The sequence below is a fragment of the Scyliorhinus torazame genome, chromosome 20 (genome assembly GCF_047496885.1).
Source record: "Scyliorhinus torazame isolate Kashiwa2021f chromosome 20, sScyTor2.1, whole genome shotgun sequence".
Classification (NCBI taxonomy): Eukaryota; Metazoa; Chordata; class Chondrichthyes; order Carcharhiniformes; family Scyliorhinidae; genus Scyliorhinus; species Scyliorhinus torazame.
In genome coordinates, this window is record NC_092726.1 from 14,157,373 (window position 1) to 14,179,536 (window position 22,164).

At 48.6% G+C, this 22,164-nt stretch overlaps 1 protein-coding gene across 12 annotated transcripts in view; it reads right to left on the reverse strand.

Annotated features, from left to right (window-relative positions):
- LOC140396881 (cytosolic purine 5'-nucleotidase-like) overlaps window positions 1–22,164 on the reverse strand; it is a 139,522-nt gene that overhangs the window by 38,984 nt on the left and 78,374 nt on the right. For all 12 annotated transcript variants that reach the window (XM_072485707.1, XM_072485708.1, XM_072485706.1 and 9 more), the window contains 2 exons: window positions 14,666–14,761; window positions 3,957–4,048 (listed from right to left, as the gene is read on the reverse strand). In XM_072485707.1, coding sequence (XP_072341808.1) covers window positions 3,957–4,048; window positions 14,666–14,761 — 188 coding nt within the window. The remainder of the gene's footprint in view (window positions 1–3,956; window positions 4,049–14,665; window positions 14,762–22,164) is intronic.

Genomic DNA, 22,164 nt, shown 5'->3' on the forward strand with positions numbered 1-22,164 from the left:
GGACTGTACAGGGAAAGGCAAAGGCTACACGTAGAATTTGATTTGCTGACTACGGGTACTGCAGAGGCACAGTGGAGGAAGGCACAGGGTGTACAATACGAATATGGGGAGAAGGCGAGCAGGTTGCTGGCCCACCAATTGAGGAAAAGGGGAGCAGCGAGGGAAATAGGGGGAGTGAGGGATGAGGAGGGAGAGATGGAGCGGGGAGCGGAGAGAGTGAATGGAGTGTTCAAGGCATTCTATGAAAGATTATGTGAAGCTAAGCCCCCGGATGGGAAGGAGAGAATGATGTGTTTTCTGGACCAGCTGGAATTTCCTAAGGTGGAGGAGCAGGAGAGGGTGGGACTGGGAGCACAGATGAAAATGGAGGAAGTAGTGAAAGGAATTAGGAGCATGCAGGCGGGGAAGGCTCCGGGACCGGATGGATTCCCAGTTGAATTTTACAGGAAATACGTGGACTTGCTCGCCCCGCTACTGATGAGAACCTTTAATGAGGCGAGGGAAAGGGGACAGCTGCCCCCGACTATGTCAGAGGCAACGATATCGCTTCTCCTAAAGAAAGAAAAAGACCCGCTGCAATGCGGGTCCTATAGGCCTATTTCCCTCCTGAATGTAGACGCTAAGATTCTGGCCAAGGTAATGGCAATGAGGATAGAGGATTGTGTCCCGGGGGTGGTCCATGAGGACCAAACTGGATTTGTGAAGGGGAGACAGCTGAATACGAATATCCGGAGGCTGCTAGGGGTAATGATGATGCCCCCACCAGAGGGGGAAGCGGAGATAGTGGTGGCGATGGATGCCGAGAAAGCATTTGATAGAGTGGAGTGGGATTATTTGTGGGAGGTGTTGAGGAGATTTGGTTTTGAGATGAGTATATTAGATGGGTACAGCTGCTGTATAGAGCCCCGATGGTGAGCGTGGTCACGAATGGACAGGGGTCTGCATATTTTCGGCTCCATAGAGGGACGAGGCAGGGATGTCCTCTGTCCCCATTATTGTTTGCACTGGCGATTGAGCCCCTGGCAATAGCACTGAGGGGTTCCAGGAAGTGGAGGGGAGTACTCAGGGGAGAAGAACACCGGGTATCTCTGTATGCGGACGATTTGTTGTTGTATGTGGCGGACCCGGCGGAGGTGATGCCAGAGATAATGCGGATACTTGGGGAGTTTGGAGAATTTTCAAGATATAAACTGAATATGGGGAAAAGCGAGTTGTTTGTGGTGCATCCGGGGGGCAGAGCAGAGAAATAGAGGACATACCGCTGAGGAAGGTAACAAGGGACTTTCGCTACTTGGGGATCCAGATAGCCAAGAATTGGGCTACATTGCATAGGTTAAATTTAACGCGGTTGGTGGAACAGATGGAGGAGGACTTCAAGAGATGGGACATGGTATCCCTGTCACTGGCAGGGAGGGTGCAGGCGGTTAAAATGGTGGTCCTCCCGAGATTCCTTTTTGTGTTTCAGTGCCTCCCGGTGGTGATCACGAAGGCTTTTTTCAAAAGGATTGAGAAGAATATCATGAGTTTTGTGTGGGCCGGGAAGGCCCCGAGAGTGAGGAGGGGATTGTTGCAGCGTAGTAGGGATGGGGGGGGCTGGCACTACCGAGCCTAAGTGAGTACTACTGGGCCGCCAATATCTCAATGGTATGTAAGTGGATGGGAGAAGAGGAGGGAGTGGCGTGGAAGAGATTGGAGAGGGCGTCCGGCAGGGGGACTAGCCTACAAGCTATGGTGACGGCGCCGTTGCCGTTCTCACCGAAGAAATACACCACAAGCCCGGTGGTGGTGGCTACTCTGAAAATCTGGGGGCAGTGGAGAGGGCATAGGAGTAAGACGGGAGCCTCGGTGTGGTCCCCGATAAGAAATAACCATAGGTTTGCTCCGGGGAGAATGGATGGGGGATTTGGAACATGGCAAAGAGCAGGAGTAACACAATTGAGAGATCTGTTTGTAGATGGGACGTTTGCAAGTCTGGGAGCGCTGACCGAAAAATACGGGTTGCCCCAAGGGAATGCATTCCGGTATATGCAACTGAGGGCTTTTGCGAGGCAACATGTGAGGGAATTCCCGCAGCTCCCGACGCAGGAGGTGCAGGACAGAGTGATCTCAAAGACATGGGTGGGGGACGGTAAGGTATCAGACATATATAGGGAAATGAGGGACGAGGGGGAGATTATGGTAGATGAGCTGAAAGGGAAATGGGAAGAGGAGCTGGGGGAGGAGATTGAGGAGGGGTTTTGGGCTGATGCCCTAAGTAGAGTAAACTCATCGTCCTCGTGTGCCAGGCTAAGCCTGATACAATTTAAGGTGTTACACAGGGCGCATATGACTGGAGCACGGCTCAGTACATTTTTTGGAGTAGAGGATAGGTGTGCGAGATGCTCGAGAAGCCCAGCGAATCACACCCACATGTTCTGGTCATGTCCGGCACTACAGGGGTTTTGGCTGGGGGTGACAAAGGTGCTTTCGAAGGTGGTGGGGGTCCAGGTCGAACCAAGCTGGGGGTTGGCTATATTCGGGGTTGCAGAGGAGCCGGGAGTGCAGGAGGCGAAAGAGGCTGATGTTTTGGCCTTTGCGTCCCTAGTAGCCCGGCGCAGGATACTGTTGATGTGGAAGGAAGCCAAGCCCCGGGTGTGGAGACCTGGATAAATGACATGGCAGGGTTTATAAAGTTGGAACGGATTAGGTTCGTCCTAAGGGGATCGGCTCAAGGGTTCACCAGGCGGTGGCAACTGTTCGTCGAATACCTCACAGAAAGATAGAGGGAATGGAAAAGAAGAAGACAGCAGCAGCAACCCAGGGGGGGGTGGGGGGGGGAGGAACCAGAAGGACTCTCAGGGATGTTAGTGTATATGTAAAATATGTATAGGTTGTTGTTATAGGTAATTGTATATTGGACTGCTAAATTGTATTTTTGGAGAGTATTTATTTGGGACAAGGCAGTTGCCACTTAGTTTTTTTTAAATTTTGTTGTTTATATATTATTTATTTCTTGCTTAAAACTGGCCATTGTTATTTATATTGTTATATTACTGTGTAAAGGATACACAATGTACTGTCATGGTTGGCCAAAAATTTTGAATAAAATATATTTTTTAAAAAATAAATAAATGTAAAGTTCTGTGTCCACCTGAGAACATTCAAATTTGTTTACATTTCATAGTATTGTTAATTTAGATCTGACAACCAATGGCGGGAGGGCCGGGAATTATTGGCGATGTGTTTTTATAAGCCATGTTGGTTGAGGTTTGTGTTTGGGGGAAATTGTGGTTATTTCGTTGTGGATTCTGTTGGATGTTATTGTTGAAAAGTGTGAAAATTCTAAATGCCTCAATAAAATATTTTCCAAAATAATTTTTTTTTAATATCCAACAATCTTGGGTTTTGTTTCTGAGTTTTGTGCAAAGTAAAAGAGAGAAGATCAGGCTTCAGGTATCTGGGTGTCCAAGTGGCCCGGGACTGGACCCGGCTCCATAAAATGATCTCGGCGGGTCTGGTGAGCAAGGTCAAGTCTGATCTGCAAAGGTGGGATAACCTTCCCCTGTCCGTGGCAGGCAGGGTCCAGTCTATCAAAATGAATATTCTTCCACGATTTTTGTAATCGTTTTAGTATTTTTTCCCCTGAAATCTTGTATTTGTGGATTTGTAAAAAACTGAATTTAATGTCATATTTGGTCAAATTTGAAAAACGTCTGATAAAATTTGTTTTTAACAAAGCTTCAGTCTAACTCAGCACTGTGGACCTGAAACTCCAAACTGCACAAAAGAGAAAGCTTTCCAAGTCGACTGTTATATTGAGTAGCCTTAACTGCTGTCATCATGGACCAAATAAATTGTCAGATATGTGGAAGAGATATCTCATAATGGGCTCGGATCCACAGGGCAAATACTGTGAGGTCGCAAACAGAATGCTGTACACTGAGGCAAGAAACAATAATGGAAATGTCCCAACCTACCAGCAAGGTTAAAGAGTGTGCTGAGGATGTAAAAGCGTTGCATGTCATCTCTTTGGATAAACTTGTTGGAGTACTGCTCAAGAATCTCTGCTCTGAGGGAAAAACAATGACAGAGGTTGGGGTGTTACAGTAAAGTTTGGAAAGAGATAATTCAACAGCAACAGTCAATTCAGCACTCCAGATTCATCCTGCCATGGTTTCAACACAACTGTGTATCTGATTCTCCCTGTAATTGTAATGGCAAAAGATAGAAGTGTGATTATGAGGTGGGGTTGAGCAGATAGAAACAGACTTGGCGATGGTTACATCTTTTGACAACGCTGTCAACCTGGCAGTATCGGATTTCCTATCCATTATACACCCCGTCACAAAATTCCTTTCCCTCAACTTCAGTGGAAATTGATATGATGCTGCAATTCATTTAAATCCATTCTCAACCAAACGTTGGTTGGCCAGGCAATAAAGAACAGAATCCTGGGCGGCACGGTGGCGCAGTGGTTAGCACTGAGGACTCAGGTTCCAACCTGGCCCCGGGTCACTGTCCGTGTGGCATTCTCCCCGTGTCTGCATGGGTCTCACCCCCAAAAACCTAAAGATGTGCAGGGTAGGCAGACTGGCCATGCTACATTGGTCCTTAATTGGGAAATAAAAGAATTGTGTACTCTAAATTTACAAAAAATAAAAATAAAAAAATAAAAAAAAACAGAATCCTTCCTTCATTTTCTGACAGCTTATCTGCAGAATAATGTGGGTGAATATTACACTGTAACCTGGGTCAAACGCTCATCTGAGGCTAGCAAAAACACTGGAGAGACAGGGATGAAGAATGCAGTAACTGAACTCTTGGATACTTCTTGGAAAATTATGTTTCAGTCTCATTTTAGATCGAGATTAAACACATTTTGTGCATTTCCCTTGAAGTGCCTTTCTCGGCATCCTGCTATGTGAACAACTGGTTGGACGCTCTGCATTAACCAGTTGTTTGTTCTGTCAGTCACTGCATTTCAACAATAGCTGCTGCCTTGTCATCACGGATTTGGGATGGAGAGTAAGCAGATATAAATATACAAGTGCGAAAACACGCCGACAATAAGATCATAAGAAATTGGAGCAGGAGGAGGCCATTCAGCCCCTTGAGCCACTCTGCCATTTGGTAAGATCATGGCTGATCTTATTTTTCAATCTATCCCACGCCTTCGAATCTGTTGTCGTAGGTCAAAACTCAGCAGGTGGCACAAGATCTTGATATCAAAGTTAGGTGTTTATTTAGGTGTTTATTTGGGTGTTATTATATTGCAGATGATACGAAGCAAACAAACTGCTCAGAGACTGCAGGGCCTGCCAGTGTGGAACTGGAAATACACACAAGCAGCACCGACTGGCTCTCACTCTGATGAAGCAATTTTAATCCTGCCCATTTGAGATTGCCCTGACATTGTTGCTGAGAGGTATTTTTTCTCCCACTGGCTGTGTGAACTTGCCATTAATGCTGGGATACAGCTTTTTTGATGACCCAGTCCAGTGCATGCTGACAACAGGCGATTGCAGTACTCTGAAGCATTCAGTCCACTTATTGCTGAATAATTTTCAAGAGGAATTATTCCCAGTAATATAAGGTATTCAATGACCAGGTACACTGCAGTCTTAACAGGGAGCTCACAGGCCAAATTACAGCCTGTGCCCACACCTTGCACGAGCTCCCACAGTGTTCACACTCTGTACCTGCACCATAAACTTGTCTCAACTTTGCAAATAAGAACATTAGAAATCGGGCCAGATCCTTTGATCCTCTTCCACGGTTCAATAAAATCATGACTTACCTTTTATCTCACCTCCACTTTCCTGCCCTTGATTCCTCTTATCATTCAAAGTCCATGGCCGGGATTTTCCCAGGTGCTTTCCAAACTTTCACATCCCACCCAATGTACCTGCATTTGCCATGAGTACAAACGGCGATGTGGGTGCTCAAAGAATGTAAATCTCACCAGCAAGATCTCACTCAGGAACGTCAGGAACCTCATCAACATCTCATGAGCGGACAGTCCTGCTCAATTCCAACCTCACCAGTGTGACAGGGGAACCCAGAAAAAAGGGTCACAGGTCCGCCAGAGTGGAGGTCAAGTTCGGGTCCAGTTCGGTGATGGTTGTTGAGTGTGGGTCCAAGGAGAAGGGGTGTCATCTGAGGCCTGAGAGGCAATCTCTAAAGCAGGGCACCTTTGTTGGAGATTTTGAGTGTGGGCTTCAGAGGAAATGCTGTTCTTAAGGGGGGGGGTTGCTGCAGCCTGGCCATGGGGGGGGGGGGGGGGGGGGGGGGGGGGAGAACTTCAGTGCCCACCCTTGTTCTGTTCCCTCCTGGAAAGCTCTAGAGTGCTCTCCTCGAATGCCAGGAGGAATGTTCAATTCAAATTTTTATTTTTTTTTAGAAATTTAGAGTACCCAATTTTTTTTTCCCAATTAAGGGACAATTTAGCGTGGCCAATCCACCTAACCTGCACATTTATTTGGGTTGTGGGGGTGAAACTCACGCAGACATGGGGAGAATGTGCAAACTCCACACGGACAGTGACCCAGGGTGGAATGTTCAATTTGAGTATGCTTCCGCCCATCTCTGTTCTCAGCCCAGGTCAGGTGGCAAGGATGCATGGAATGTGTATTTGGTGAATGTGAGCTGGGATGTGATGAGGTAAGGAGCTGCAGGGGACCTAAGGACGTGTGTGGGAAGGCGGGTGGCGAGGCCCCATCAGGTGGCAATGAGTGAGCTGCCAGTGATATCTGTGTGAGTGAGTGAGTGGTGACAGATGAGAGGAGTTGCTTACCCTGGCTGCACGGAAGAGGTCATTGATCTTCTTTCTGCACTGCACTCCTGCCCTCCTGTGGAGGGAGCTGGTGCGGATCAGTGCAGCCACCACTTCCAATGCAGGGTTCGCCCCGGTTGAGGGTAAAGCACAGAACGCATCTCCTCCACTGCATCCAGCAATCTGGTTAGTGCTCCCTCTGAGAAGCGTGGGTCAGCCTCCCTTGCAGCCATCCTCTTGGCTAGACTTTGAATAAGTGCAGGGGAGGAATTTAATTGCAGTGACCCCCTCATTGAAATGCTCAACTGATCCCCAAGCGGATGAATTCGGGCCATCTCTGCGGCGTGAATCACATGAAAAATAATTAATTTTTTATGTGCCGAAAATAGTGCGCGCAATCATGCCGTTCACTCTGATTTTCTCCAAAATGGCACTTAGTCAAAATAATGGTCTCAAATTCTGAAATTCATTATTGTATGAAGTTTGGAGATGATCAAGGACGATTCACAGATGTGAAGTGACAGCTAGTGATCAAATGATTTCTCATGATGTTGTGAAATGAGTAAAGTCATGACCCCTATCGATTAAACAGAGACAATGCATCTGGCCACTGAGCTTTATCACAAACCTTCTATCATTCTAAAATTTCTTCAATGTTTAATGGTGAAAACATCCTTGAACACATCGTCTGAACCACTCTGTTTTTAAATTAAATTGAGAGTACCCCATTCATTTTTTTTCAAATTGAAGGGGCAATTTTAGCGTGGCCAATCCACCTACCCTGCATCTTTGGGTTGTGGGGGCGAAACCCAAGCAAACACGGGGAGAATGTGCAAACTCAACACGGGCAGTGACCCAGAGCCGGGATCGAACCCGGGTCCTTGGTGCTGTGAGGCAGCAGTGCTAACCACTGCACCACTGTGCCTGAACCACTCTTTTGAAGGAACTTGCTTCAGTGTCATTTCTATCTCCTCGGAACAGCTCAAACGCTCTTTCAAAATCCCCACGGTGCATACATCTTCTTCTGGGAATTTTTAACATTCTTCGCTCTGTTTCCACATAAAAGAGGCTGCTGACTATCTGCATCACCTACCTGATTTGACAAGGAGCACAAAGTAATGAGACACTGGCCTAAAATGGGCCAAGTGTAGCAGAGCCCTGAAGGGCTTTTACCCTGCGTCTTATTTTTCTGCATTCTTTCCTGTTTACCTTAGTCAATTCTTTTGATCTTTGTACTTGTTTTGAAGCTTTATAAGGCACACGATAGGCCTGTGACCACTGAGTGGAACAGCAATGGACAAGGCTAATCTATGATGCAATATAGTTCACTTAAACCACAGCTATCTGAGGAATCTCAGGCCTAGAGCTCAAGAACCAGCTATTTATACTGAAGGATTAAAGTCTAAATGTCATCAGAAGCTTGTTTAGTAGAGAATTTCTGGTCTGAAAAATGAACCACCTGATTTGGAAAAGAATACATTGTGTAGGGCAGGTGATAGACATTCTATCTGACAAAAACTGGATACAAAAACTTTAGCACACAGTTAAGAGTTCTCCGGTCTTAGCGTGTATCCCCTGCTATATGATTTTGCACAAGGCTCTCCCAGAATGGGAGTCAGAACTAGTCGGAATTAAACTACCTGGCCCAATTTCAACCAGTCCAATTGCAAACAAACTCTGTACAGATAATGGAATTCTTTTGAACAAGTTCATAATTTAGTGGTCTAAACATAGAGTCGTGAAAGAGGAACTGCATTGGGGCCAGGAGATTCAAAGTGTTCAGTTTTTAAACTGTTTCTTCACACTCCATCTCTTCCAGCTTAAATACCATTGCCGGGACAATGCTACTCCCCAGAACCCAAATGCTACCTAAACTGAAGGACAGCCCTAGCATCCAATCATGTCACTTGCCTGGACTTTGCGCGCGGCCTCTGTGGCCTCCAAGCCAAGCCAGAAGAAACTGCTCCTTTGCCACTGAATACAACTTCCTCTCCAGCCATTTGCTAAGGATGAACCGAAACCCTGTCTAACTTCAATGCCCTGTTCCACTTTGAAATCAATTTTACACCCCGTAGCCAATTCTTAGCACACTGCTCATCACACTGAAATCCTTAGACGTGCTTGTTAGAGTTTACATGTGATTTGTACCCTTAAACATCTACAGGCCATTTTCAATTGACAGAAAATGGGGAGCAAAATTATGGTCAATCCAAAAATTATCCGCATTCAATTGATCACCGGTCAAATGATAAAACAAATTTAATCTTTCCACAGCTGCCTGCATATGTGGTAAACCATGTCCCATTGCAGACTCGATTTCGGCATAACATCTGAAATTCCCCCCATGAATAAATAATGTGGAGGATATTCAAAATACAAGGAATGATGGAATTGCAGTAATATTGTCTTTGATTTTCTTGGTATTTCTCAAACAGTGAAGGCAGCTGTGGAAATATTAGATTTGTTTTATCCTTTGACTGGTGATCAATTGAATGTGTATAATTTTTGAATTGACCATAATTTTGCTCCCCATTTTCTGTCAATTGAAAATAGCCTGTAGATGTTTAAGGGTACAAATCACATATAAACTCCAACAAGCACTTCTGCGGATCTCAGTGCGATGAGCACTAATGTGCTGAAATTTGTAAAATCCAGCATTGCAACATCATACATTCTTTCAATTTGTTTCACAACACTCAACATTTCTTGTCAGCTCTCCATTCCTTTGCAGACTGCCTCTTGTTTCAGGTAACAGTACCCACCCATCCATCCACCTCAGTTCATACAGAATAGTGACAAACCTCGTGCAGAATCTCACAGCCCCACTCCACACCTTCAGACCTCACCCGACATTAGTAGGCATCAGGGGCGAAATTCTCCGGAAACGGCGCGATGTCCGCCGACTGGCGCCCAAAACAGCGCAAATCAGTCGGGCATCGCGCTGACCCAAAGGTGCGGAAATCTCGGCATCTTTGGGGGCCGAGCCCCAACCTTAAGGGGCTAGGTCGGCGCCGGACGGATTTCCGCCCCGCCAGCTGACAGGAAAGGCCTTTGGTGCCCCGCCAGCTGGCGCGGAAATGACATCTTCGGGCGGCGCATGCGCGGGAGCGTTAGCGGCCGCTGACGGCATTCCCACGCATGCGCATTGGAGGGAGTCTCTTCTGCCTCTGCCATGGTGGAGACCGTGGCAGAGGCGGAAGGGAAAGAGTGCCCCCACGGCACAGGCCCGTCCGCGGATCGGTGGGCCCCGATCGCGGGCCAGGCCACCGTGGGGGCACCCCCGGGGCCAGATCGCCCCCCCAGGACCCCGCCCGCGCCGCCTTGTCCCGCCGGTAAGGTAGGTGGGTTTTTAAAAAATATATATATTTTATGAAAGTTTTCAAACACAATTTTTTCCCTTACAAATCAAAGAAATAAAAATACAAGTAACATGATAACTGCAATATAACATTGTGTAACTAACATGGTAAACTAACCAAATAACACGAAGGAATACTCCCCCCCGCCCCCTCCAAAAACCCAAACAATTTACCCCCCCTCCCTCCCTCCCTCTAACGTTCCGCTAGGTAGTCGAGGAACGGTTGCCACCGCCTGGTGAACCCTTGAGCCGATCCTCTCAGCGCAAACTTCATCTGCTCCAGTTTTATGAACCCCGCCATATCGTTTATCCAGGCCTCCAGTCCGGGGGATTTCGCTTCCTTCCACATGAGTAAAATCCTACACCGGGCTACTAGGGACGCAAAGGCCATGACATCGGCCTCTTTCACCTCCTGCACTTCCGGCTCATCCGCAACTCCAAATATAGCTAACCCCCAGCCTGGTTTTACCCGGACCTTCACCACCTTCGAGATCACTCCCGTCACTCCCCTCCAATACCCCTCCAGTGCCGGACACAACCAAAACATATGTGTGTGGTTCGCCGGGCTTCCACCGCACCTCCCACACTTGTCCTCCACTCCGAAGAACCTGCTCAACCTTGCTCCCGTTATGTGTGCTCTATGCAGCACCTTAAATTGGATCAGGCTAAGCCTGGCACACGAGGAAGAGGAATTTACCCTGCTTAGGGCATCAGCCCACAAACCCTCCTCAATCTCCTCCCCGAGCTCTTCTTCCCATTTTCCCTTCAGTTCGCCCACCAACTCCTCCCCCTCTTCTCTCATTTCCCGGTATATCTCTGACACTTTGCCCTCCCCGACCCACACCCCCGAAAGCACCCTGTCCTGGATCCCTTGTGTCGGGAGCAGCGGAAATTCCTTCACCACTTGTTTCGTGAACGCTCTCACCTGCATATATCTAAAGAAATTTCCCCGGGGCAGCTTATACTTTTCCTCAAGCGCTCCCAAGCTCGCAAACGTCCCGTCTATAAATAAATCTCCCATTCTCCTGATTCCTACCCGGTGCCAGCTCTGGAATCCTCCATCCAGCCTCCCTGGGGCAAACCTATGGTTGTTCCTGATCGGGGACCACACCGAGGCTCCCAGCACACCCCTCTGTCGCCTCCATTGCCCCCAGATACCTCCTGCTCCTCCACCCTTGGGAACCTTAATTGGTCCAAAAACTGCCACATCTTCTCTTTTCCCTCCGGGGGTTGGGACCTATAAAGTCTCTCGTAAAAGGTCTTAAACACCTCGTTTATCTTCCCTGCTCTCCGCACCGTAGCTCCCTTTTCATCCCTAATTCCCCCTATCTCCCTCGCCGCTGTCCTCTTTCGCAGCTGATGGGCCAACAGGCGACTCGCCTTTTCCCCATATTCATATCTCATCCCCTGTGCCTTCCTCCACTGTGCCCCCGCCCTCCTTGTGGTCAACAGGTCAAACTCCGTCTGGAGTCGTCGCCTCTCCCTGTATAGTCCTTCCTCCGGGGCCTCCGCATATTCTTTATCTACCCTCAAAATCTCCCCAGTAGTCTTTCCCTTTCCTTGGCCTCTATTTTCCCCTTGTGGGCCCTGATGGAGATCAGCTCTCCTCTGACCACCGCCTTTAGTGCTTCCCATACTACTCCCACTCGGACCTCCCCGTCGTCATTGGCCTCCAGGTATCTTTCGATACATCCCCGCACCCTTCCGCAGACTCCCTCATCCGCCAGTAATCCCACATCCAGTCGCCAGAGTGAACGCTGCTCCCTCTCCTCTCCTAGTTCCAGGTCCACCCAGTGTGGGGCATGATCTGAAACAGCTATGGCTGAATACTCCGTTCCTTCCACCCTCGAGATCAGTGACCTTCCCAAAACAAAGAAATCTATCCGGGAATACACCTTGTGAACATGGGAGAAGAAGGAGAACTCTTTGGCCTTCGGCCTGACAAATCGCCACGGATCCACTCCCCCATTTGGTCCATAAACCCCCTAAGCACCTTGGCCGCTGCCGGCCTTCTTCCGGTCCTAGATCTAGATCTATCTAACCCTGGGTCCAACACGGTGTTGAAGTCCCCCCCCCATTATCAGGTTTCCTACCTCCAGGTCCGGGATACGTCCCAGCATCCACTTCATAAATCCCGCATCATCCCAATTCGGGGCATATACGTTAACCAACACGACCTCCATTCCCTCCAGTCTGCCACTCACCATCACATATCTGCCTCCGCTGTCTGCTACAATGTTCCTAGCTTCAAATGACACCCGTTTCCCCACCAGTATGGCCACCCCTCTGTTCTTTGCATCCAGCCCTGAATGGAACACCTGTCCCACCCATCCTTTCCTTAACCTAACTTGGTCCGCCACCTTCAGGTGCGTCTCCTGAAGCATAGCCACGTCTGCCCTCAGTCCTTTCAAGTGCGCGAACACTCGGGCCCTTTTAATCGGTCCATTTAGGCCTCTCACGTTCCACGTGATCAGCCGAACTGGGGGGCTACCTGCCCCCTTCCCGTGTAGACTAGCCATCACCCTCTCTAGGCCAGTCCCACGTCCCGGTTCCGCGCACCCACCCGTTCCCCAGGCGGCGCATTCCCGCCCCGACCACCCTTTCTTTTACCAGTTCCTCTTTGATTTCTGCAGCAGCAACCCAGTTATCCTCCCCCGCTCCGCACCCCCCCCCCCGCTAGATCCCCATCTAGCATGATTGCTCCCCCATATTGCTTCCGAAAGTCAGCTGACTTCAACTGACCCCGGCTTCTCCCGCTCTCTCCTTGACCCCCCCGTGTGGGGAACTCCCATCTACCTAACGCCTATCTTCCCGCCATCATCTTTCTGGCGCGGGAACAAGAACAGTAAGCCCCGTGCTCTCTATAGTTGTCCCGCCCCTTGTGGCGCAGCTCCCTCTGCCGCCCCATTCCCATTCCCCACCCCCCGCTTATATCTCTTCTTCCCCCCCCACCGGCGCCCACATTTCTTAGTGTCCCTCCCTCCCCAATTTACATCTCTATATACATCGGCATTGTCATTTCCCCTCAAACATCAGTCCCTCAGTTCTGATCCAGTTTCTCGTTTTTAATGAAGGGCCATGCTTCTTCCGCCGTTTCGAAGTAGTGATGCCTCTCCTGGTGCGTGACCCACAGTCGCGCCGGCTGCAGCATCCCGAACTTCACCTTCTTCTTGTGTAGTACCTCCTTGGCTCGATTAAAACTCACCCTCCTTCTCGCCACCTCCGCACTCCAATCCTGGTACACCCGTACCACCGCATTCTCCCATCTACTACTTCGTACCTTTTTGGCCCATCTCAGAACCACCTCTCTGTCATTGAAGCGATGAAATCGCACGATCGTCGCCCTAGGTGGTTCTCCCGCCTTTGGTCTCCTCGCAGGGACCCGATGAGCCCCTTCCACTTCCAAGGGGCCCGAGGGGGCCTCACCTCCCATTAGCGAGCGTAGCATCGTGCTCACGTAAGCCCCGCCGTCCGCTCCTTCCACTCCCTCGGGGAGACCCAGGATCCGAAAGTTCTTTCTCCGTGATCTGTTTTCTAGGACTTCAATCCTTTCAATGCACTTTTTGTGGAGCGCCTCGTGCGTCTGCGTTTTGACCGCCAGGCCCAGGATCTCGTCTTCGTTGTCCGTCACCTTCTGCTCCACCACGCGGAGCTCCATCTCCTGGGTCTTTTGTGCCTCCTTAAGCCCCTCAATTGCCTGTAGCATCGGGGCCAGCACCTCCTTCTTAAGCAGCTCCACACACCGTCTCAAAAATTCGTCTTGGTCTGGCCATGTCGCCTGGGCTCTCTCCGCCGCCAACTTGCTCCTTTTTTCTTCTGCCCCTGTCCTCGCGGATTCTTCACGATCTGGCCGCCGCCGCCAATATTTTTCTTTTTTGTTGGAGGGGACTCCCTGTTGTCTCACCCCACACGGGGTTTCGTCCCGAAAAAATTCCCCGTTGGGGCTCTTAAAAGAGCCTGAAGGTCCGTTCGAGCTGGAGCCGCCGAAACGTGCGGCTTAGCTGGTCATCGCCGCAACCGGAAGTCGTCAAGGTAGGTGGTTTAATCTACGCCGGCGGGACAGGCAATTTGCGGCGGGACTTCGGCCCATCCTTCTTGGGCCCCTGAGCTTTCAGATCCACCTTTTGATCCAACAGAAACCGCTCCCCACACCCCACATCCCGCTCAACACACTTCCCTCCAGACAATCCCGGAGTGACTTTCTCAAGGACACTATCCTTCAAACCCTCTTCCCAAGTGCTGCAGCACCTTTGTTGGAGGTTTTGTTAACCGATCTCCTTCATGTTTGCACAACTACAAAACTGAATACTGAGGGCAAAGGGTTCCTGCAGATCTCCGCAGTCAGCAAATGCTCTGTGTTGACCACAACTGCTGCAGCTTGTGCCAAAGGAAAACCTCTGCATTGTGTGTTGATTGATAAAACCATGTTTCAGAAGTTCAGACTGTAATGGACAACTGCCTGTGCAACTGCTATCATAGAATCAGGTCCAATTGGGAATTAAAAGCCCCGAAACACTGAAGGCACTGCTACAGGGAACTGAAATTTTCTGACGTACCCTTTGAGGAACCTGAAGCCATGAGCACACACCAGGATGTTGCCGTGAGAGTCCACCTTCAGAAGGTTTCCATGCAGAGTATCAAACACAAGCCCTCTGTAAAATAAAAGTATCAAGGTTAAAATGGAGGTTTGCCATAGGATGCGTGGATTTGTACAGACAAAAGATAATTCACTTACTCCATAAGCAATAATTAGTTGCTGGTCAGATCACTTTTTACTGCAAAGTATTTTCGTTTTCACATCCCATTCTAATTTTTCAAATTGTCTGGTTCCAAGTACAGACTTTAAAGTTCCAAAGATTTAACACCCGATTTTTACAAGGCACTTTGGACAAACACTCAATCAAATTCCCTGAGATAGAACAAATGCTTTCTGATTCTCCTTTAAATTTGACAAAATCAAAGTGGTCAACTGAATTTATTTCGATATCACACATTAATAACTGGACCTTTTCAAAAGAGCATCAGCTGGAAAGCTCTGATTGTAGAAGCAGCAACGACACTGAGGGCAAATAGAAAGCCAAACTGTGCTTTAAATCCCAGATTCTCATGAAAAGTACATTCATTGTCACACCATCAAAGTTATCCAAGCTAGAAAGCTGCTGAAAGGCCAAAGCTATTGAATGCGATAAGGTGAACAAAACTGATAAATTTCTTGTACAGAGGTTTGCCCTAAATGTCTTTGTCAGATGAAACTTACCCAGACTTCCGGTTACGGTGATGTGCTGAGCAGTCACACATCAGGTGGCTCTCCTCCAGGCGACAATCAAATTGGCACCTTTAGACGATTTTAGCCCGGAAATTCGGACTTATTTCACCCACAAATAAGAAAGGAACAGAAAGGGTACAATATGCCAGCGAATTGGAACTCAAGAGGCCGAAAGAAGGTAGAAGCGGAGGAAAAGGCCAAGAGCAACGGGTGAGCGAGTCGGCGGACCCACGAGACGAGGGGACCCCAGCCACCCCGACGTCCCGAACAACGGCCTCCCCCACCCCGCATGGAGATGGATGGAAGTTATTCCTGATGAAGGAATTGATGCCAATGAGAGAGGCCATAAAAGGGGAGGTCAAGGTGGCGTTGGTCGCCATGCAGACGGTGATAGACGGAATGGGGAAGAAACTGGAAGCTCAGGGGAAGACGATCCCAGAGCTGGAAAAGGCGTTGACAGACCAGAGTGACAGGATTGTTGCTCTGGAGGCCGAAATAAAAAGGTTGGTGGTGACCCAGGGAAGCTTTTGCGGACCAGGAGAATCGGTCTCGGCGTCAAAATATCCGGATCGTGGGCCTGTCAGACGGGATCGAGAGTAGGGACCCGACGGACTATGTGGCCCAGATGCTGGGCAACCTGGTTGGAAGAGCCAGCTTCCCCAAGCCAATGGCGGAGAGGAGAAAGCTACAAAGGGACTTTAACCTGCTATCCACCAAGAAAGCAGTGAATCAACTCTGCCAGATACGGGGGGACCTCTTATGAACACGGAGAGAAGGCTAGCCGCCTGTTGGTCCACCAGCTGAGAAAGCAGGCAGCCAGGAGGGAGATAGTCCAGGTAAAAGAGAGCAGAGGCGGACTGGTAGCTGAACCAAAAAAGGTCAACCAAGCATTTGAGGCCTTCTACCGCAGATTGTACACCCCCGAGGCCCCCTCCCGATGGGGATGAAACAGTTCCTTGACGGACTGGACATGCCAGTCGTGGGGGACGATAGACGGAGACAGTTGGAAGCACCAAGAGGACTGGGTGAGGTCATGGAAAACATCAACTCCATGCAGCCAGGGTAGGTGCCGGGACCCGATGGGTCCCAGCTGACTTCTGTAAAGGATTTGCACCAACTCTTACCCCGCACCTACGGGAAATGTTTGCAGACTCGCTAGCAAGGGGCACTTTGCCTCCTAGGCTAACACAGGCCACCATATCGCTGATACCCAAAAAAAGACAAAGACCCGACGGAATGCAGATCATATAGACCCATTTTGCTGCTTCACGTTGATGCAAAAATACTCGTTGGTCAAGAGACTGGAGAACTGCGTACCAGAATTGGTCATAGAGGACCAGACGAGCTTTGTCAAGGGTAGATAACCAAGTGCGAACATCAGACGGTTGCCGTATGTGACACTGACCCCCATCCAGGGAGAGAACACCAGAGGTAATTGTCTCCCTAGACGCAGAAAAGGCCTTCGACAGAGTCAAATGGAAGTATCTTATTGAGGTACTGGAGCGGTTTGGGCTAGGGACAGGATTCACCTCATGGGCGAAACCCCTGTACAATGCCCCCAAGGCGAGTGTTCGGACCAACACCACCATCTCTGAATACGTCCAGTTGCACCGAGGCACCAGGCAGGGATGCCCGCTGTCCCGGCTCCTGTTCGTCCTGGCAATTGAAACCTTGGCGATCGTCCTGTGAGACATGTGAGGTTGGTAGGGTGTCCGAAGAGGAGGCAGAGAGCACAGTCTCACTCTACACGGATGACCTGCTCCTCTGCATCTGGGACCCGCAGAATGGCTTGAAGGAACTCATGAAGCTTCTGGAAGAGTTTGGGGCCTTCTCGGGCTACAAACTCAACCTGGGCAAAAGTCAGATATTCCCGGTCAACCCGAATGGGGAGGGACAGAGCTGGAAGGTCTCCCATTTAAACTACCCCAAAATAAATTCCGTTACGTGGGGATTCAGATAGCCCATGACCGGACATGGATCCACAAGTGGAACCTGACCAATCTGGTGCAGGAAGTCAAAAAAGAACCTGCCGAGATGGGATACACTTCCGCTTTCCCTGGCAGGCAGGGTGCAAACAATAAGATTCTTCTCCCTGTTTAGATCCATACCGATCTTCATCCTTCAGGCCTTTTTCCAAAGAATAAATAAAATGTTTATGAAATTTGCATGGGGGGGTTGGGGGTAGAAGAATCCAAAAGTCCCCAAGAACATACTGCAGAGGAAAAGAAGCATGGGTGGCCTGGCCCTTCCAAATTTGCAATACTACCACTAGGCAGCCACAGCCAAGAGGGTGAGGAGATGAGTAAGGGATCCAAACAAGGAATGGGTGAAGGTGGAGTCCTGCTCCTGCACGGGAACAACCTTCCGAGTCCTAGCCACAACAGTGCTTCAATCCCGCCAACAAAGTATACATCCAGTCCAGTGGTGGTAGCAACGCCAAAACATGGAACCAGATGAGGCAACACCGGCTTAACCAATTGTTCACCATGGCCCCGGCAATCTGCGGTAACCACATATTGCCACCAGCCATGTGAGACGCCACCTTTAAAAGGTGGAGACAGGACAGGGGGATGCAAGCGATTAGGGACTTCTACATGGGGGACAGACTTGCAACCTTTGACGAGCTGACAGAGAGACTGGAACTACCGATCGGACAGGCGCTCCGACACTTACAAATCAAAAACTTTACCCGCAAGAAGACGGCAAGGTACCCTCGGACCCGGAGAGACACAATGCTGGAGGAACTACTGGATGCAGACAGTACGGAGAAAGGGAACTGTGGGGTCATATCCGGAAGACTTTAAACAAAGGGCGAGAACACCACTAGACGGACGGAGCAAGACAGAAATGGGAAGATGAACGAGGGACGGAAGTAGGGTGGTGACTCAGGAGCGAAGCACTAAGGAAGGCCAACTCCACCTCCTCCTGCACTCGGCTAGCCTCATGCAGTTTAAAGTGGTGCAAACAGCGCACCTAACCAGAACCCAAATGTGCAGGTTCTTCCGGACGTGCAGGACAAGTGTGAACAGTGGCAGAGAGGCCCGGCCAATCACACCCACATGTCCTGGACCTACCCTAGATTTGTCGTGTTCTGGACAGCCTTATTCGAGGCGATGTCCAAGGTCGTGGGGGTGAGATTGGAGCCGTGCCAGAAAGTGGCAGTGTTCGGGGTATCGGACCAACCAGAACATCATATAGGGAAGAGGGCCGATGCCCTTGCTTTTGCTTCCTTAATCGCCTGACGGAGCATTCTGCTCGGCTGGCGGTCAGCACCACCCAAAGCTGCAGACTGGCTGCAGACCTGTCGGAAATTCTCCATCTGCAGAAGATCAAGTACACATTCGAGGGTCAGACGAGGCTTCCATAAAGAGTGCGGGCAATTCATCAGCCTGTTTCAAGACCTGTTCGAAGCCAATAACGGATAGGAAACAAGTGGTTGGGGAGGGGGAGGCGGTGGAACCATCAGCAGCACACAACGTAGACAGGAATAAAGGGGGCAGCAAGGGAGGAACCCAAGTAAATCGCAGGAGGGTACCCAGGGAAAGACCAAAGACACCCCACAAATCCATAGAAACAAAAACAAGATGAAAGATAAAGGATAACACCTATGGTGGAAGAAAGGACCTATGACAGAGCCTGAATAACAGAAAAGTGGCGGGGGGAGCAAAGGAGGGGGAGAGGGAGTGCCTAAGAAAGAAAAACATGTAAATTGTAAATAAGAACTGGTTATATAATCTCCTGTATAGTGCACAAATGTAAAATTCAATAAAAGTATTTATGACAAGGGGTTGGCTATCCAACCTGGGGAGGTTACCATTCAAGGTAACCAGAGACAGGTTTAGATACCGGGGGATTCAGGTAGCGAGAGAGTGGGCGGTACTGCAAAAGTGGAATCTAACAAAGCTGGTGGAGGAGGTCAGGGAGGATCTGACTCTGGCAGGGAGGGTCCAAGTGGTGAAGATGAACGCTTTGCCGAGGTTTCTATTCGGATTCCAGACGTTTCCGATTTTTGTACCAAATGCCTTTTTCCGGAAACTGGATACATTTATCTCAGACTTTGTGTGGGCAGGGAAGTTACCAAGTGTTAAAAGGACCCTGTTACAGAGACAGAGGCAGAAGGGGGAGTTGGCGTTGCCAAACCTGCTACATTATTATTGGGTGGCGAATGTGGAGAAGGTGAAGCGGTGGTGGGGAGGAGAGGGGGCAGAGTGGGTTATCTTGTAGGGGGTCCAGCTTGCGGTTAAGGTGATGGCGGCCAAGGAACTACTTGGAGACCTGTGGTACAGTTCACAGTGAAGGTCTGAAACTAGCTGAGGAGACACTTCAGGATAGAGGGGGTGTCGGTGTTGATGCCACTGTGCGAAAACCACGGATTTGAGCTGTACAAACTGTATAATTGTGTGTTGGGGAGTATACTCCCCAGGCTGTTTATGCTTTGTAACCACTTGTATAAGTTTAGAATAAAATACATTGAAAAAAAGTATTTACAAACAAAGAACAGGACAGCACAGAACCTCCAAGCCCGTGCCCGTCTAAACTAAAGTATTCTGCACTTCTGGGGTCCGTATCCCTCCATTCCCATCCTATTCATGTATTTCTCACGATGCCCCTTAAACGTCACTATCGTCCCTGCTTCCACCACCTCCTCTGGCAGCGGGTTTCAGGCACCCACTATCCTCTTTGTAAAAAACTTGCCTCGTACATCTCCTCTAAACCTTGCCCCTCGCACCTTAAACCTATGCCCCCTAGTAATTGACCCCTCTACCCTGGGGAAAAGCCTCTGACTATCCACTCTGTCTATGCCCCTCATAATTTTGTAGACCTCTATCAGGTCGCCCCTCAACCTCCGTCGTTCCAGTGAGAACAAACCGAGTTTATTCAACGTCTCCTCATAGCTAATGCCCTCCATACCAGGCAACATCCGGGAAACCTCTTCTGCACCCTCACCAAAGCCTCCACATCCTTCTGGTAGTGTGGCGACCAGAATTGAACACTATACTCCCAGTGTGGCCTAACTAAGGTTCTATACGACTCCAACATGACTTGCCAATTTTTATACTCAATGCCCCGGCCAATGAAGGCAAGCATGCCGTATGCCTTCTTGACTACCTTCTCCACCTGTGTTGCCCCTTTCAGTGACCTGTGGACCTGTACACCTAGATCTCTCTGACTGTCAATACTCTTGAGGGTTCTACCATTCACTGTATATTCCCTACCTGCATTAGCCCTTCCAAAATGCATTACCTCACATTTGTCCGGATTAAACTCCATCTACCATCTCTCCGCCCACGTCTCCAAACAATCTAAATCCTGCTGTATCCTCTGACAGTCCTCATCGCTATCCGCAATTCCACCAACCTTTGTGTCGTCTGCAAACTTACTAATCAGACCAGTTACATTTTCCTCCAAATCGTTTATATATACTACGAACAGCAAAGGTCCCAGCACTGATCCCTGCGGAACACCACTAGTCACAGCCCTCCAATCAGAGAACCACCCTTCCATTGCTACTATCTGCCTTCTATGACCTTGCTTTGACAAAGAGTCATCGGACTCGGAACGTTAGCTCTTTTCTCTCCCTACAGATGCTGCCAGACCTGCTGAGATTTTCCAGCATTTTCTCTTTCGTTTCAGATTCCAGCATCTGCAGTCATTTGCTTTTAACAAAATATGTAGATGTTTTATTTGGCTTTACTTAAGAACTGAAATTCACAATATCAAATGATAACAAGATCAAGTTGACGATTTATCTGTGGGTCATGTCAAACTTCATAAATGTATTTCCTATAGTTCCCATTGTGACACTGTGTATCCCTGTGTATCGACTACCAATAAAAATATATTTGTTGCACAGTATGTCACACCCTCATGTATTCTTTGTATACTCAATGTCATAGATATGCTGCTGTAGATGCCTAAGATGCACTTCATGCCTTGCAAGATGGGAGATTTATGCCAGCCATAGATACACATGACATAGGAACATGTAATACATGCACTGTGTGCTCAGCATCTCCAGTGTCAAGTTGATCCTGTTATGTCTTCTGCACTGGATCTGGTATTTTACATCATGTAACACAATATGTGAATTATCACGATGTAAATTTTGATCCTTCAGTAAAGGTATACCAAGGATTTTCATCTCAAATTTATTTTATGTTGATTTCTATGATTCAGATTCTTAATATTTGTCCTCCACATAGCTGGGTTTGGCATATCAATTATTTATCTGTGATTTGGAACTATCAGAAGGTGAATCACAAAGTTGAACTCAAGTGGATTCTCTTGTAATCATTGCTAATTGGACCATTGCTGTAAATGAATTTCAACATGTGAGTCAGAAAAATTGTTTTGTTGGCATGTGTACAATCTCTGCTCAAATATTTGTTTGCACTGTTACAGACTAAGAGATAAGAGAAAGGTTCATGCTGGACATGAATACGATACTGAGGTCACCCATGGATAGTTAAACAAACAAAACTGTACTCAGCAATCATGATTTGACCTCCACTCTGAATGAAGGGTATCCACTTAACATGGTCTCATCATACTCCTATTCTCAGAGCTAGTGTCATGTTAATGAATAATATTATACAAACGTATCTGCCATGAAATTCTGCTTACTCCCTGCCTACAAGTATTCACTTATGTAAGCCTAAGAAATGGACCTCAAGGAAAAGCACTTACAAAGAAGGCATTTCTGCAAATACCTGACAAGCACTATGTGCCACATCCAGGTTAGTAGAGTGTCAACTGAAGAACTAGGCCAATGTGTCGAAATGTTTGAGA